Here is an 18,253-nt window from a genome sequence, read left to right on the forward strand (position 1 = left end):
CCTTCTACAGCAGCTAACATTCACGAGTTATCTTATAAAAATACTTAGGTGAGAACATCTATTAACTAGTTTTTCACAGTCGGACTACAATATGTCCATTCACAGAATCATTTCAGTACACATTACAGCACAGCATTAAATTTACTGTAACACATTTATAATTAAAGTAATTCCTATTGTAAGGAACTAGATGTAATATATTATCACTATATTATATTAACCAAATTTAGATATCTATTTCTTCACGGTAGTTCGTACCGTGACATCATCATATATTTAATAGTAAATTAAAAAATAGTGTTATATTCTTTACAACTTCAAAGAAAATTTACGATTATGCCAAATAGATCATGAAGACTTATCGAGTGTTACTGTGGATGCAGACGCACGCTTAATATTAACAGAAATCATTCAGCTACAGAATCCAACTGCTGATCTACAGTCCGAGCTTGGTGATATTCAAAGTCAGTCTTGGCCTTTACTAACCGACTTAAGCTGTGATCTTGATATAGATAAACGTGTTTACTGGTCAGATATTCTACAAATGCAGCCATCATCAAGTTCTTGCATAATTTCTATTTTAGAATCAAGTATGGACTCTGCCGGTGATGTGTGTGATCAAGCAAATAATTGTCCTGAATACTATACGACCTTACCCAGTCAACAAGAGCCTGATTGTTCGACAATTAATCCTCTAAAGTCTCCAATCAAGAATTCTATCAGTAATTTATCCTCTAGAACTCTATACGGTAACTAAAATAACATTAGAATTTTCAGTAACTACCGCGTGAGCTAACGCTTAGTAATGTTTTGATTTTATTTTTAACTTTCATTTTCTTTTCCGATACGATTTTATAAATAAAAAAATATTATTCAAGATACAACCTTGGATATGACTTACAGAACACCTACCCCAAGTTCAACAACAAAGTACATCACTCAAAGAAAGAATACTGGGGTAACAGTAATATATAATATTAGCCACTTCATTTCCTATAAAATTATTTATTCTTATTTGGAAGTAGAAATTAAATATATTAAATGCCAAGCATTAATAATTTAAACTTTTTTCACCAGCATGCTACATCGACATTTAATGGTAGCCAAGCCAATCAGATTCTAGCCTCATTTAATCAAAATATAAGCAAAACCACTGTGAACACAGCAAAAGTTCTAGGATATAGTCGAACATTGCATGAAATCATAGATAAAATAGATATGAAATCTTTATCTACAGCAGAAACGACAGATTTATCGGAGGTTTCATCACTAAATTAATCACAATTTTCCTGTAATCAAATGCTATAGTACCGGTATTAGATATCGTTATAATAATTTAATGTTTTCCATTTGTTTACTTCTAGTTCGTAGTTAAAATAGTTAAAAAGCTGGTAACTGCTGGAATAAATGGTAGTAATCAGGTAGAACATTGGAATTCCTAAAGATTTAAGATGTGACGTATAACGCCATATTTGTATACCAACACAAGCTCTACACTTAAAAATTATTATGCAGAAATAATGTTTCGATGAAATTTTTACCATTAAACTAAACTTCTTTTTTTTTTGAATAATTCTATTCGATTTCTTATTTACTAACATTCAAATATTACAATTCAACTTAAAGGATAAAATAGCATCAGATTATATGCAATTACTGGATCACTATTTTTTACGGGTTGCTGAGAAATTATCATACGGGGAAACATTTAATTTTACGGACGTAGAAACAGGTAATTTACAATTATGCCTAAAATTATTTTTTTTAGAAAATATAAAAGGTCCCATGAGTTAAATAGGAATAAATATATATAAAAATTATACATAGTGTACGTATAAATATATACAAAAAGTAAGGTAGTTATTTATTTCATAACATATACGTATAAATTTTCATAGACATTTATTCTTTGAATTACGAATTATTCCATTCAACATCTAAAATAGATTAGATTGACTTTAAAATAAAATTTACCTTGTGCTTACATTTTACGTTTTAGGCGATGTTACTATGGTCATATCTGTTCAACAAGTAGAAGCTTACAATTCGACCAACTATGAATTTGTCTTTAACTCTAAATCAGCTCTTCGAAAATCGGACGATGTATTAATAAATTTATCTAATATTATGTTTCGAAAAAGTAAGTTCAAGCTTTAACAATATCTATCGAGTTTCGGCGGATTGTTTATAATCATTTATTCATTAAATGTTTGACACCTTGTAAACAAATATTTTTTCATTCGTATTATAGATGAAACCGTTAAAATTATTGCCGGTATCTATTGGTTCCTGCAAGATACTGTAGCACGCGTTAATGATCAATTGTAATTTCTAAAATCTATATTTTTATTTATTGAATGGTATTTTAAACATCAGGCTGATATAGGTTTTTCTAATCATATTTAGAACTTTATCCTCGGATATTATATCCTGCAAAATAGAACCTTATCCTGTCTTTCAGGATAACGCAATTTTTCAATATCATGTTTCTTATCCAAATAAAGCCTCAAAGGTAAGACTTTTGAAAAGACTATTGAAGATAAAAACATTTATTATGAAAGGTTTCTACGACAGCTGCTTTGCTTTACATGACTAGTATTTTACGTTAGTTGCATAGCATTGAATCACAAACTAATTAACAAAATTTTATTTTATTAACTTATATGATATTAAAATAAATTACATTGATAAGTTAATAAGGTTATAGTAGACTAATGTCAATTTCTGTGAGCTTAGTAGATTAATTTGATTTCTTTCTGGTTTAAATCTACCCCTTAACTTATCCAGAATAGTGGAAATAATTGGAAGTGCATGTACTGGGACTTGCAATCAAGGTACAGTAAGATTGTTCTCTGAAGATAAAAAAATGCCAAAGCTGTATCGCCTTTCGATTAAAACACAGGAATTAGATTATATTTGCTACGCTATTTACTATCCTTGCTATTTTTTACCTATTTCTTCTTATTTAGGAGTTGGAATAATACTGGCTGTACCACGAACTTAAACTTGAATAAAGTCGTTTGTGTATGCAATCATTTAACTCATTTTGCTTTGCTATTACAGATTAAAGTAAGTCATGGATAAATTGCCTTAATGAATTTCTTTAAGCTTTATAAATTGATTCATACAAATACAGTTTTGAGAGCTAGTAACTGAAAAATGTTAAGATTCTTGATTATCACAATTAGAGAGTGGTGAATTACAAAATTACTTGAAAGGATTAGTTTGCTATTATTTTTTTGCAGATTTATATTGTTTTATACAGAGTGAAGCTAAGTTAGTATGATACATCTTCAAAATTAATCAGGAAATATCACCGTTATTTCAGTGCTAATAGCAAAAAATAAGTAAAATATTCAATATGAAACTTCTATGGTATAAGTTAGTTATACTTAAATATTTTCTGATCATTCTTCATTATTACGTACATATAATGGATGACATCTATAAACTCAAGAAAACTCAAATTTTTGTTGATGTAGTGGTAACAAATTTGCATATTTGACTTCATTTTCCTCATTATTTTCACTATTTTTGTTGTATGGTTGTCATTAGATTCGCATTAATACCACCTTGCTTAACGCTATCAACACTATAACATATGGTTGCTTGGGAACATCAGTCACTTGCATTATTTTCACATTACTAGTCTACACAATTTTTAAGTAAGACCTTGCCAAATTATCGTTTAGAATTAAATTTCATAGACTCTACTATCTGACATACAAATAGGAATAACTTCCAATGTTTTTTCAGAATGTTCAAGCTTTTTTCTCTCTATATAGAATTAATTCTGAGCGATTTGTCATACATAAGAACTTGTTGGTTGCTCTCATGTTCTCTCAAATTTGTATAATCACAGCATCTCAGGCTACTAAGTTTGAGGTGAGGTCTAAATCAAATACATAAGCTTCCTAATTTTGACTATACGATCTGCATGATAAGTGCTAGCAGTATTTTGATTTGAAAGTAATTATCAACTATTTATCACCATAAATAGGTGCTATGTAAAGTAATGGCCATCATATCGCATTTCTTCTGCCTTGCTTCCTTTTCTTGGATGCTGGTTGAAGCGGCGCATTTATATTTCTTAATTATTTCTGTATTCAACCATCGAAGCAAAATGATTTTATATTTTATATTTGGTTGGGGTAAGTCCAGAGACGACAGATTATTTTTTTATTTCTTGAATATAGACTAAGAGAGTAATGGTGTACACTCAAGAAATAGATTACTTTTTAAAGTTTTGCAATATACTTTAGACATCAAACAGATGAAATCTGAAAATCGGTATATGTTATTACCGTTGCATATCTTATGATTGCTTAGCTAAGCCATTAACGTCCATTTTGCACACTAAAATTATATGAGTAGATTAAATGCGACTGATTTTTAGAGTATAGCCTAAGTGAAATCATTTTTAGTTGAGTTTTTAAATTAAACTCCTTCATTAACTAAAAATCTGTAAGCTCTTAAATGCATGATTATCAGCATACTAAACACCTAACTTAGCTAAATTAATGCTAATTTTTAATTACATTACCCTAGGAATTCCAATTATAGTGGTTGGCGTAACAGTCGCTGTTCAGCATGAAAATTATGGCCGAGATCAAATGTAATCCATAATCTTTAAATGCCATTCCAAAGGATAGTTTCTATTTCTTAAATTAGTATTAAGTAATGCAAAATTCTTTCACTGATAAGCTACACCTTTAGTCGTTATTGTACTCAGCAAACAAAGCCTATATCGTAATGCTAACAACAGGATTGATAGTAAATTTAGTAGTTACTAGACGACTATCACTATATAAGACAGTGTAAGGTTTTGTTCAATAAATCTTAATTTTCTAAAGTTTTAAAGATTCTTGATCTATCAACCTCACACACTTCTGTTTCAGATGCTGGCTATCAACGAAAAACGGGTTTACTTGGGCATTTATAGGACCAGTTGTGGCAATTATAGCGGTTTGTAATAATGAAAACCCTGCTTAAAAGGCGTACCTTGTCTATTTTAGTAAATTATTTCTTTAATTATATATGATGCAAAATAGGTGCAGCTAAATGTGTTTGAATAGAATTAATTGTATGTGTGAAGTTAACTTATCTCAATCTATAATTGTCGGAAAAATAGATTAATTTCGTTGTCATGATTGCTGTGGTCAAGATTGCGGTAGCATCCAGCACTAAGAATATTTTCGCTAATCACGGCATCAAGAACAAATTGCGAGGAATCAAGTATGTTTCTATATTAGCTATGCTATTGAATTGCCTAAATCCTACCTTAATTAAAAATTTAGGTTAATACGGCAATACTAATTAGCTTATATTTATTAATATAAATATTATATTTTTATTTAATAATCCTGAATATCTCATAGCTGTTTTAGTAGCTGATGTTTTTTTCAGTATAATAAATAATATCGAATCAAAAGTTGTCGATTTCATTGACTTAAATTTGTATCGCTGTCTGATTCATTGGAAATCAGTGTCATATTTAATTTCATAATTTCATTTCTTTTTTTCATATTTTTCTTGCCTTTATTGCCTTTGTGATATCCTGGACTAAATAAAATCCAATTACATTTCTAGAACAATGGTCAAGGCGATATCAATACTTTGCCCAATTTTAGGCCTGACTTGGCTAATTGGGTTAATACCTATCACTCAAGAGACGATTGCTGTAGCATACGTCTTCGTTATCTTAAATTCCTCTCAGGTATATTAACGATCAATGTAGAAACTTAAAGGCATCTGATATCAGTTTTATTCCTATATGATTGCTGATACTAAATCAGAACTATGTATTCTTAAAATCTGTTGAAATCTGATAAGAATTTTAAATTGCGCTTTTTCTATTCTAATTCTAGGGAATTAGCATATTTATATTTCATTGCTTATACAACAGTGAGGTAAGACATTTTTAATATAGAATTAATTGATTATCGGATCAGCAACAGATTTTAAGAAAAATAAATCTTGCCAGTCAGGTGTATTAAAGTCTCAATTATATTCCTCGAAAGCTACTGGTACCAAACTAGATCTTATGTCTGCTTGTACCATTAGGTTCGCCAACAGTATAGAAGACTGATCCAAATGAGAGTTGTCTGTTCATCTCATGTAAATAAGGTATCACCGTAGCAATATTAGAAACTATTCAATACTAAAATCTAACTGCTCTTGATTATTAAAGAGTCATGTTAATGATAAAAGTGATGAACTTGGAACATGTTCAATTTCTCTAAAGCATTTGTTGATTTACGTGCACAAATTTATTGTTCTAAATACTAGAACTCATTAATGAAGTTTATCCGTCAGTGTATTTTCAATCTAAAATGAAAGTAAAAATAAGTTAAAAACTGAACCCAAATTTTCTATTACAGATCAATTCTAACGTTATTTCAAGTCCTAAATTTTCAACAAGTTCCAATAAAATCGCCAAATTAAAAGACGGTAAAGCATTGATTTCGACTGATATTAATTTAACTTATTCATTATTACGAGATAGGTAAAATTTCTTCAGCCAATGCAATGGTAACCCTTAAAATGCGAATGAAAGCTAATTACTTGTGTTCGATTTAGATTTAAATCTCTCCTATAAAATTATACCTTTGGCAAGAGCAATAGTAAGTTTTACTTTTCACTTTAATTTATACCGTGATTCTTTATTAATCCTATTCGATTGGCTGACCTAGCGATCGGATACATGATATTCGTGTCTGCTAAGATTTTATAAATTGTTCAAATTGTAATTAAACATTATCTAGGAAATTTATAATATAGCAATAAATAATTTAACCATTGAAGCATTTCAACTTTATTTTAGACAAAACCAATTAATGAGCAGGAAGAAGGAAGATTGAACTGCGCCTATTGATTTAACTATTGCATCTCTCCTCATGTGACACGATTAAGTACGACAATGTACATTGTTGTCAAGAGATTTGAGGAAAAGCAATTTTATGAACAAAATAATTGCAGTAGCTATTACGTCTTGAATACTTTGATTTAAATTACTAGCAAGTGTATAAATGACTCTTACGACACTAGCAGCAAGTGTTATAAATACAAGTAATTAGTAAGAGCAAGTAATATCATCAGATTGACTTGGTATCATGTTTGCTCTGTATACTAGCAATAAAATTTATTCTGCAATTAAATTCGGGTGTTGCGATCTGTAGAGGGTCGTACCTTTATTTCTTACCTAAGTGATGGAATTTCGTCGATATTTAAAATCATACAGTCGCATGCTGCCATTAGAGCACGATATGCTGTCATATTTTCTCTTCATAAACTTGGTTTGTGATGGTAACCCAAAAGTAGTCGCGGGTAATGAGTGATTAATCATCTAAATTCAATTAAGTTTCAATAGTTCTTGGAATATGCGAAAAATTGCCAATATTTATAGGAAATTATTCTTTAACAATTGGAAAATTCTTCTGATCAAAGTTTTTGATCTTTAAATATAATGTATTAACGGATATGAGAATAAAGAAATATCCATTTAAGCGATTATTGTGATTTATTTATCGTTTTTGAAAGGAATTTTTTCAGACTATTTGACGATACAAATTCTGCCAGGATTTGTGTTTATTTTGCAAATAAGAATAATTGAAGTTAACCTTATAAATATAAGTAATATCTCATTCGCATTAATAAAGTAGGCAATATCTTTTGTATAATACATATCATAACTTAACCAACTATTCGGCGGTGATACCTCCGAATGCAGACATATTCATTGAGTATCCTTTAATCTTACTTAGCTACGGTATCAGTTAAAATTATCCCCATAACTTTCTCATCTATAACATAAAAATTTTAAAATTACTTTAAGAACTTGCTAAAAATGACTATTATTACGAATAGAAATTTTAAATTAGGGATCAGCCAGCTAATCTAGAAGTCACTTTACGAGGCAAGCCTATTTAATAGTTAAAAGCTCTAAATCGGAGATTTTCACACATTAAAAATAATTAGTTTTTTCAGTCGTAAATAGGAATCGCTAATATTGCGAATATAAGATCCAGCTAAAAGGCTATTAAATTAATAAATACAGTAATAAAGTCCACAATTCTATATTTAGGCAGATCAATACGCAGCTAACCTTTGCAAAAAAACTAGAAAAGCAAGAATGGGAAACTGTTAAAAATAATATTAATTGCTTGAAGTATTGGCTAAATAATTTAGAAATTAAATATGCTTCAGTAGAAATATCTGATGGCAAAGAAAAGTTATTTTTGGAAGCTCTACGTATTCCGAAAATTTAGATTATTAACACCAATTTGAGTTAAATCACCATCGATATAAATAATATGGAGCATCAATTTAGAAATGCAACTTTTTAGGAGCAGAATAATGTAAGAAAATTGGTTTATATATATTACGAGCTAGAAATAACCCTAACTTGCAACAAGAATTTAGAGGGTAATTTCTATTCTATACTACTTATCTCAAACTTAACTTGCGAACTACTAACCTAAACTAATTGATTACTTATTCCTATCTCCACTACACCTGGAATTCTACTGTGTAGTAGTTCTATACTACTTACGGTCACACAGGGTGTAATGTAACTAGTATCGTGATTGTAGACTGCTAGCCATGTTTAGTATAATGTATAGTAGATATTATCCTAAGATATATTTGGTAGCTATAACTATAGACTGTAGTGGTATAGACTCTATGCTAGAGTACAGATGACAATATACAGTAAGATGCTGAGTTACTAATAAAGCTATAGGTAAAATAGAACTGTAAATCAGACATTAGGATATGGTTAATTCATTACACTTTGGCTGATGTGAATAATGTCTACGTAAGTACTGTAGTCGTATCCATATTGGATTAATGATGGTCCGCAGTAGAATAGTCTTACTAAGAATAATTTAACTATATGTAATATAAGGTAAAAGGTTGCCATGCAGATTGTAGCTGCGAATGCTACGAAAAGTATAAAAGCATGCAACTTTGGATTATTCTGTTAGTTCGTTGTAGAAGTCTTTAGTAGTAGTATTCGGTTAGAGTAGAGCTGTGTGCAGTTAATCTTTGTATAAGATTCAATAAAGCCCTTATTTTTCTAAAATTTGGAACCTCGTGATTGGTATTTATCACACAGGGATAAGACTATTTTAAGAATTTAGTATAGTTTTATTAATAGAGTAGCCGAAGCGCTATCTTATCACGAGATGAGGGGCTGAGCATTCGCTCTTACTTTTATACCCTACAACCGAACTTGTGGTACATACATAGTAATTTAATATGATAGCATTTACATGGTTCGTATACTCGTACGTCACTCATACTTCACGGCGAATATTTTTATAATAAAAATATTTACCAAATATATGGAGTGAGCTACGTAATAGTTACTAGTTGTGATAGTGTTATATACTGAATTAGGGTAAAAATATCTATGTTAGGATAATTTTGTTAGCCTATCCTTATTTAGTTAACTTCTAATTTTACAGTTCGAATCATTGTGATTGTAACTTACTTATCAGGACATATCGTAATCTGACTATTCTGTATTAGTCATCAGATGTCTATGTCCGTAAATACTGTTATCTGCATTAGGGAGCAATAGCTAAAATTAATGTCTAATTCAGTGAATAATTCTAAAGCTAATCGCACCAACTATATGACTCATGAGCTATTGAGGAAGAGTATATAAACGCAATATATCGTGTAATAAAGCTAATTCTTAAACTTAGTGTTTAACATAAAATACGAGGCGTCTAAGTCTTTGTGTAGTCTGCTAGTAGAGCAAAAGTGTTCCTGATAGTGCAGATATTGTTCCTTGATGCTAGGTTCAAGGAATGGACTTATTAATCGTACATTACGTTATCTTGTTGCAAAGCTGTTTTTGACACTAGAATACTAAATATTTTATTTTCCTACTTAAATGTTAACATATAAAAGAATCCGTCAACAAATGTAGGCAATAAACTTTTTAAAAATTAGCTGCATTATACGTAATCTGCCTAGATCTATAAAATTTTATAAACTGGCTTAGGCCCTTCAAGATTTCTTTTTAAAGTTTGCTACTAATTTCTCACAATTGCATTCCAATTAATTTATCTATTTTGAATGCTCAATCGCTACCTAAATAGCTACTATCCTATTTTTTCCCATCTAGTTGATTATGGTAATAATAGAATAATTGAAACATAACTTCTAAATTATGTCTCTAATTCTAGTGCGTTGGCACTTCAAAGCGGCATGATACTACAGATAAATATCTTGGATAATAATAGTTTATTTGCCACTAATGAATACCACCTGATGTATCATCATTACTTTAACAACACAAAATTTTAGGAATGTTCTGATGAATATCTTACCTTTTACAACATCAGTTACTAAAAGGGAATCTTTGAAAGTTACAAGAAACTCTTTTAGATGCCTTCTTTAAATCGATCAAATAGTTGGTAAGAATTATGTACTCTTGCTGTGTGAGAAATTTATGAAAGTAAGTAGTCATGATAAACATAAGTTTATTTAGCCAAAGTAATTGATGGCAGCATCGGTTAATTGTCTTTTCAATCATATTGTTTATTATACTAATTAATTACGTCGATTTCAAATTTAAACAAACAAGGAAGAAATCCAGTTAAATATCTGGCTGGACATAATTGGAATGCAGTGATACTATAATAGTATGAGTCACGTAAAATGTGAATAAAACGACACGTTATTGTTCTTGGGAGCTGATCTATATCTTACCATTAAATAAAAACTAGAAATTTGATACGTGAGATGATCGTTGGGATAGACATGATCCTTGTTAGTAGCGACTACAACTTTCTCCCTTGACTCAATTTAATCAGACTAGGCGATGTAAACAATTGACGCCGATAAGATTATATTAAGATTTAACTTGTTCAATTTGATCATTTATCTATAATACATTCCAAAAAGCTAAAAAATTAAGCAGATGTTTTCATTAACATTCAAATATCATCTTATGTAGCAATAATATGGATATAAATGTCGACAATACCTAGGGTAACTTGAATAATCAGATACACCTGCTTCTTATCAACTTTATATTATAATCAATTGAATAGCAAATTGATTCAATACTATGGCGTTAATTAATCATATCATTTGCTACTTGATTCTTTTTTAAGTAGCAACTATTCATTCAGATATAAATTGAGATACATTAATGCCTTAGTTTGAATATAGCAACTCTTGCATAAACATTACTTATGTAAAATCAGTATTTTATACATCGATTATGTTAGCGTAATAGATTTCATACCTCCATGTTTATTAGCAAGGTAGTCTAACAGTTCACACATAATACTTTTCATTACTCATTTAAAGGGAATCATTTACAGTATCGAATTTGGAAATTCTATAGCATTGAAAAAGTTTTAGTAATTTAGGAAAGAATTATTATTGCCTTTGGCGATACCGACGCCGCCGTGATAAGGATATAGTCAATTAGGTTAATATATCGGCTTGCAGTGGAAAAAATTGAGTTGCGGTGATAAGAAATACTAGCAAATTTAGCGGCATCAGTTAAAAACGATTATAACAGCACAATCAATTGCAGAATTTTACGTGGTATTTTGGTAAGTTACTTGTTATTCATTGAGGCAAATCCTGATAATATTTATATTTTCATTATCAAATGATTTGTTTTCATCTGGAATACATAACAGTAAAGTAATATAAAATTGTGACATATCTGAATTATATCGGCGGTATAGCTTTTATTTTCATTGCTTCACAACTTGATCCGTACTTAAATATATATGGCAAAATGGATCGAAATGGTGAATAGTTGATGTTTTGCAATCCTTCGTCAGCTTTAAAATGAGAAAGAAAAATTCGTAATACCAAAATTTCGGCTAACTACTAGGTGTTAGCTTTCAAATAATTAATGAGCCATGAGGTCGATAGAGCATTGAGCTATCGCTCATGTGGCAAAGGTCAACATCGATAAATATTAATAGTTAAATAATATTAGCTGTAAAAAAATTAGTTAAACTATCTTCGAATTATCGTTGATGGTACTATAATTAACAAAATTTGAGGAAAAACACGAAATACAGCACATTAATTGTGATTACATTTGAATTATCTAAAATCTATCTTTATTATTATGTATAGACGACTGATAAAACCTTATTCCTAACATACTTCATTCACTATTCTAAGGAATATGCGAACGATATTTAACCGAATATATTTGCTTTTCTTAAAATTAATTAGCCAGTTATTCGTTATAATATTACTTTAACTTTCTCCTCCTGATCATCATTGACTATATTACAGCTACGATAATGATACATTAATATATATGTTAAGGCCAAAATCCGTAATACGTAACCTATACACAGTTTGTGGCTTAAAATGAAAGTGTGGTTAGAATTTGATTTAGTAGCGTGAATAGCTACTGTAATCGCCTCACTGCTACACAGTTAGTTTCGTAACTTAAAGATCTTACTGTCTCAGACCGGCTTAAATTTCTGTACTATCATCGTTTCATCATCAGCCAAGGCCCACTAATATACTTTATTCTACGTAAACCGTTGCAGCTACAAAAATAACAAAAGAATCTAAGAATATCGAATGATTCATTCAAAGCTCAATACTTTAGAATTGAATAGAAATCGATAAGTTCTCATTCACCACCGTAAAATTTTATTTAATTCATTTTCATTTCATTAAGGTATAGAAAAAACATATCAGTCAAAATACTGTAATTAATCATGAAATGACTGTTATGATTAGGTTCTTATTCTTACAAATATTACACTACCTAATCAATATCGGATTGACAATGGCGTTTCTGTATAAATTGTAATGAAATGAAATGTGAGCAACCAAGCTAAAAACTTCAAACAAACTTTCATTCTACTTTCTTTGTACTCTGGTCGACAAAGCAAAACTTTGATATCAAATACAATTGGGGAATCAACCAATCAACAATTTATTAAGAAAATGTGATGGAGTGTCACGGTACGAACTACCGTGAAAAAATAGCTATCTAAATTTGGTTAATATAATATAGTGATAATATATTACAACTAGTTACTTACAGTAGGAATTACTCTAATTATAAGTGTGTTACAGTAAATTTAATGCTGTGCTGTAATGTGTACTGAAATGAATATGTGAACGGACATATTGTAGTCCGACTTTGAAAAATTAATTAGTAGATGTTCTCACCTAAGTATTTTTATAAGATGACTCGTGAATGTTATCTGCTGTAGAAGGGTATATAAGCCCGTCAGATAGTTGAGTAAAGCAGTTCTCAATTGTCTAGTTGAGTTTAGCGTAGAATCAAAGGCGTCTAAATTCTTGTGAGGTAGTTAAAGGATACTGATTTCCGGAGACTATAGTAATTTAGAGATTTGTTTTACGTTCTCCTTATCACGAAACTGGTTTGTGACACGGATTCTGATCAAATAACCTTCCCAAATACCTAATTCTAAGTGTAATAAGCAAAGAATTAAAAAAACGGCAGAACTGAAACTGTCAACAACCTAGCGACCTAACAAAAAGAAGAACATTTTAACTTACAACAGTTCGACCTAGGAGACCTTTAAAATTCAACAAGTTCTTCAAACAATCTTCTTTTGCTCTACTTTAAATTTTTTGATTGCACTATCATTTATAGACTTCGCAAAGCCATTCCTCAGTGGTACATGAAACTAAATAGTTATTAAGCAATCACTCTTAAGATCCACTTTAGAAACTACTTTGCACCACTTAAGAAAACAAAAATCATTCAAAGTTCAGACACAATTTATACATTATGAATTCCTTACAAAACACTATAAAATACGTCAATTTTCACTTATAACATAATTTCTAAATCATAAGACATTACAAAAGTCTAAAATTAACCTTTAAACATCAAGACTTAGTCATAAAAGCAACAGTCTAACTACTTAACAATCAACACAACCTCTGGCATTAGCCATCTTATTTTCTATTTTTTCAACTAAATTTTCGTAATGTAGCTTTCACGTCACGTCATAAATTCCCGTAGTTTCATATTCAAAACAAAAAGTTCAAATTTCAAAAGTCAACTCTTAAAACATTTTCCAAAAATAAACTCCGAAAATCGGAATTTTATAAAGATCACAGTAATCGCTTATCAAAAAATTTTATATTACAACTATGGCAACTTTTCTGACATTAGTATTGACAGTTGATGTTTTAGCATGAAGTTGTACGTTAATTGTACTATTATAGCCAACATTAAAGAACTTTACTGTCATGTTATAAATCCGCTTTCTCTATGGATAGGGTTTGTTACGAAGTTAAATTCATTTATAATCTCAATAGACTATCAAACGCCCTTTCTTTAGATTATGCGATTTCTCTTAGGTTATTCCTATAGCAATTTATATAATATCTTGTAAAATTGTAAAGAAAAAATGATGACGACAATAAGATTTTGGCAGGGCAAAACTGAAAGATACTATCACTTTCTAGATATTTTCTATAGTAAATGAAAAAATTTACGTAGTAAAAGCTTTAAAGGACTCTGCTTTTAGTCCTTTATTACATAATGACATAACGATTATGTACGACGATAACTGAGGGTGAACTAAAATATTCGCATCGCAATAGCGTACTTCTGTTTCCAAAAATTTATAGCTATTATAAGAAATATTCAATCCATTTAAATAGTAAATTAATCCATATTTTTTCAATACTTGAAGTACTATGAACGCGCTGTTTTAATACATCATCCAGGGTAAAATGATTGTGCTGTAAAATCCAGATATCTTACTTATATTTACAAACATAATCGGTATCTTTGTTGACACAAGGTCTAATAGAATTATAACTATTATAGATTTTAGATATTATCCAAAAAATTTTTGCAGCTTGAAGTACAAAATAATACAGATAAACGCCAGTGCTATATTAAAGCACAGTATATCCAAATTAGAAGTTGACTAAATAAGGATAGAATTATCCAACAAGATATTTCTACCCTAATACGGTATATAACATTGTCACAACAAGGCCAAATTATGATGTAATCCATTAAAATCTCTCTACCTTGACAGATTTTCACTTTACGGCTGGAGAAAATTCTTATTCTTCAAACAACGCATAGTAACATACATTACTACTAACAACGTTACATAAAATTTAAACAAAGACTAGCTTTCCACATATCTTTTATTTTTCATGTTAATATATTTTTTATTTTTTTGCCTAGAGAGCATGAAAATTCGTTTTAAGTACTTCATTCCGGGAGTAATGTGGATTTATTCCATCCAGGTAATTAATCGTCTGGTTAGAAATCAGTTTATGAACCATCTATAGTTACTATCAAAGAGAACTTTTAAAGATAATAAAATAGTGCAATATTGAGACTATATTCTGAACCGTTTTCGATATTTCCGCTGTCTATGCTCCTATTCTTAGTATTCTAATTTAATTTTTTACAGATGTACATTCAGCCAACTGCAGGTAATGTAAATCTTTTTAAACTGTATGTAGTTTCTTTAACTACTTTTGAAAATAAAATTAGAATAGCAATCACGTTAACCTAATCAAGAAGTGACTGACAGAAGCAGTACAAAAGCATTCAGTTTGCCACTTACCTAAATATACGCTAAAATTTGCCAACTAATCACTATAATATTAAATTAATGAATATAAATCATAGCAGATCATTTAATCTTATATTTTAGAATTAAAAATTCAATTAGATAATTTAAGCATTAAAACAATTTTTCCTGATATAAGAAAATTGTAACGAGAAGTGCAAAACATCTGTTATAACGAGGCTTTTAATTTCTATTTAAATACTTACTACATTATCAAGTATAAAATATTTATATTTTGTTTTCCTTTTATAAAGATAGAAACATTAGCAAATGAAGATTTTGTCGTAATCTACAAATATTTACAACAATTAAATACAACCAATTGTATAAGTAAAATATAACTGCAATACCATGGACAATTACGATTGAGTGTTTTTATTTCTGAATCAAATTTCATTGTCACTCTATAATATTTATTGCTAGCTCTAATAGTAACTTTAAAATAGAGATATAGCGAAGTTTCATAGTTAAAGAATTTTCGAAAATAATTTCATTTATGAAGACATTAGAATAAATTTTCTCATTTTGAACAGTACATAAGAAACAAAACCTGTTCTAATAATGTTAGAGTGTAGATCACACAAGTGATTTATAGTAGTAGGTTTATTATTGATTCTCTATCAATTGAGATCTTATGTAATAACAAAAAACTCTGATAGACCACGAAAACTTCCTACAACAGCAGATCTTTAAAAAGAAGGACTGTTACAGTGTTAAATACTGTATTACAGTAGAAATAACTATGTTAGGATAATTCTGTTAGACTATCCTTATTTAGTTAACTTCTAATTTGGATATACTGAGTTTTAATATAGTACTGACTTTTTAAGACAGTGACACTTATACACATACTGAAATTAATAGTTATAATAGGGAATGCAAATCATCTACTTACAGTTCGAATCATTGTGATTGTAATTTACTTATGGTAGACGGTAAATTATCATGAAAATGTTCCGTGATAGGACTGTGATATATACCAATCACGACATTCCAAATTTTAGAAAAATAAGGGCTTTATTCAATCTTATACAAAGATTAACTACACAGCCCTACTCTAGCCGAATACTACTTCTAAAGACTTCTACAACGAACTAACAGAATAATCTAAAGTTGCACGCTTTTATACTTTCCGTAGCATTCGCAGCTACAATCCGCATGGCAACCTTTTACCTTATTTTACACATAGTTAAATTATTCTTGGTAAGACTATTCTACTGCGGACCATCATTAATCCAATACGGATACGACTACAGTACTTACGTAGACATTATTCACACCAAGCAAAGTACAATGAATTAACCATATCCTAATATATGATTTACAGTTCTATTTTTACCTACAGCCATATTAGTAACTCAACAGCTTACTGTATATAGTCATCTGTACTCTAGCATAGAGTCTCTACCACTACAGTCTATAGTTACAGCTACCAAATATCTCTTAGGATAAATATCTACCGTACATTATACTACACATGGCTAACAGTCTACAATCACAATACTAAATTACATTACAAGGACATATCGTAATCTGACTATTCTGTATTAGTCATTACATGTCTATGTTCGTAAATACTGTTGTCTGCATTAAGGGAGCAGTAGCTAAAATTAATATCTAATTCAGTAAATAATTCCGAGGTTATTGGATTAACTATGACTCATGAACTATTGAGAAGTAGTATATAAATGCAGTATATCGTGAAATAAAGAAGAATTCTCCAACTTAGAGTTTAACGTAAAATACGGGGCGTTTAAGTCTTTGTGTAGTCTGCTAGTAGAGCAAAAGTGTTTGCGATAGTGCAGATATCGTTCCTTGATACGTGGTTCAAGGAATTGACTTATTGATCGTATATTACGTTATCTTGTTGCAAAGCTGTTTTGTGACAAGGACTAAGAACAGCAGCGACAGGAAAGTGTAGCCGCTTAAAATACTTTATTAAAGTTATTTACAACATAACAATTGCGAAAAACATCACTTGACACTTACAAAACTTAGTTTGAGAATAAAATTCTATGATTAGTATCATATTTTACGAAGCTGAAATCAACATACTTGAATTATCGCAAAAATTGCTTATATATAGCTATTGTTATCAGCAGTCCTAGATTTTGGTATATATTTAAGTTATATCTAATTCATTTCTAAAAAACCTGTTGACAACAATAAAGTTATAAATCTCTAAATGATAATAATTATATTGTTCCTAAATATTAAATTACACTATTATTTAATGGAAACTACCAATAGTACAGCGATTAAGTTAGTACTTCATCTACAATACAAACTTGTATCTATTGTAAGTTTAGATATTCTTATTGAAATTATGCTTACTAAAATAAATAGTATACATGAGCTATAGGAAATTTTGGTAAAATTTATTGGAGCTTGATTTATCTCATGATATTATTAATATAAATCTTATTTAAATGCAGTAACTGTTAATAATCAATGATTACTATATAGACGACAATTGTTAGATACCTTTATTCTTAAATGTATTGTTGTTGCCAATTATGACAAATGTACGGTATACTCTTTGTTTTAGTAACATACTAGATTTAAGCAAACATCAACTTCTAATATATCATATATTTATGAATACGACATACAGCTAATTGTAAAGTTACCAATTTTCTGCTATTTAATTTCATTTAATAGCA

General features: G+C 29.6%; 1 protein-coding gene across 1 annotated transcript in view; it reads left to right on the top strand.

The window, feature by feature from the left end:
• The window catches only part of TRIADDRAFT_61848 (uncharacterized protein), a gene marked incomplete at both ends in the record, with an annotated part of 9,547 nt that extends 2,673 nt beyond the window's left edge, over positions 1 to 6,874 (top strand). Inside the window, 20 exons of the mRNA XM_002117782.1 lie at positions 324 to 749; positions 879 to 958; positions 1,078 to 1,260; positions 1,365 to 1,421; positions 1,627 to 1,732; positions 2,000 to 2,140; positions 2,252 to 2,324; positions 2,407 to 2,512; positions 2,788 to 2,834; positions 2,970 to 3,069; positions 3,757 to 3,885; positions 4,001 to 4,151; positions 4,549 to 4,615; positions 4,899 to 4,965; positions 5,132 to 5,235; positions 5,590 to 5,716; positions 5,868 to 5,909; positions 6,381 to 6,450; positions 6,580 to 6,623; positions 6,824 to 6,874. Coding sequence (XP_002117818.1) covers positions 324 to 749; positions 879 to 958; positions 1,078 to 1,260; positions 1,365 to 1,421; positions 1,627 to 1,732; positions 2,000 to 2,140; positions 2,252 to 2,324; positions 2,407 to 2,512; positions 2,788 to 2,834; positions 2,970 to 3,069; positions 3,757 to 3,885; positions 4,001 to 4,151; positions 4,549 to 4,615; positions 4,899 to 4,965; positions 5,132 to 5,235; positions 5,590 to 5,716; positions 5,868 to 5,909; positions 6,381 to 6,450; positions 6,580 to 6,623; positions 6,824 to 6,874 — 2,171 coding nt within the window. The remainder of the gene's footprint in view (positions 1 to 323; positions 750 to 878; positions 959 to 1,077; positions 1,261 to 1,364; positions 1,422 to 1,626; positions 1,733 to 1,999; positions 2,141 to 2,251; positions 2,325 to 2,406; positions 2,513 to 2,787; positions 2,835 to 2,969; positions 3,070 to 3,756; positions 3,886 to 4,000; positions 4,152 to 4,548; positions 4,616 to 4,898; positions 4,966 to 5,131; positions 5,236 to 5,589; positions 5,717 to 5,867; positions 5,910 to 6,380; positions 6,451 to 6,579; positions 6,624 to 6,823) is intronic.
• Between the last annotated feature and the right edge of the window lie 11,379 nt (positions 6,875 to 18,253).

This window comes from Trichoplax adhaerens, genomic scaffold (assembly GCF_000150275.1).
Source record: "Trichoplax adhaerens TRIADscaffold_30 genomic scaffold, whole genome shotgun sequence".
Lineage (NCBI taxonomy): Eukaryota > Metazoa > Placozoa > Uniplacotomia > Trichoplacea > Trichoplacidae > Trichoplax > Trichoplax adhaerens.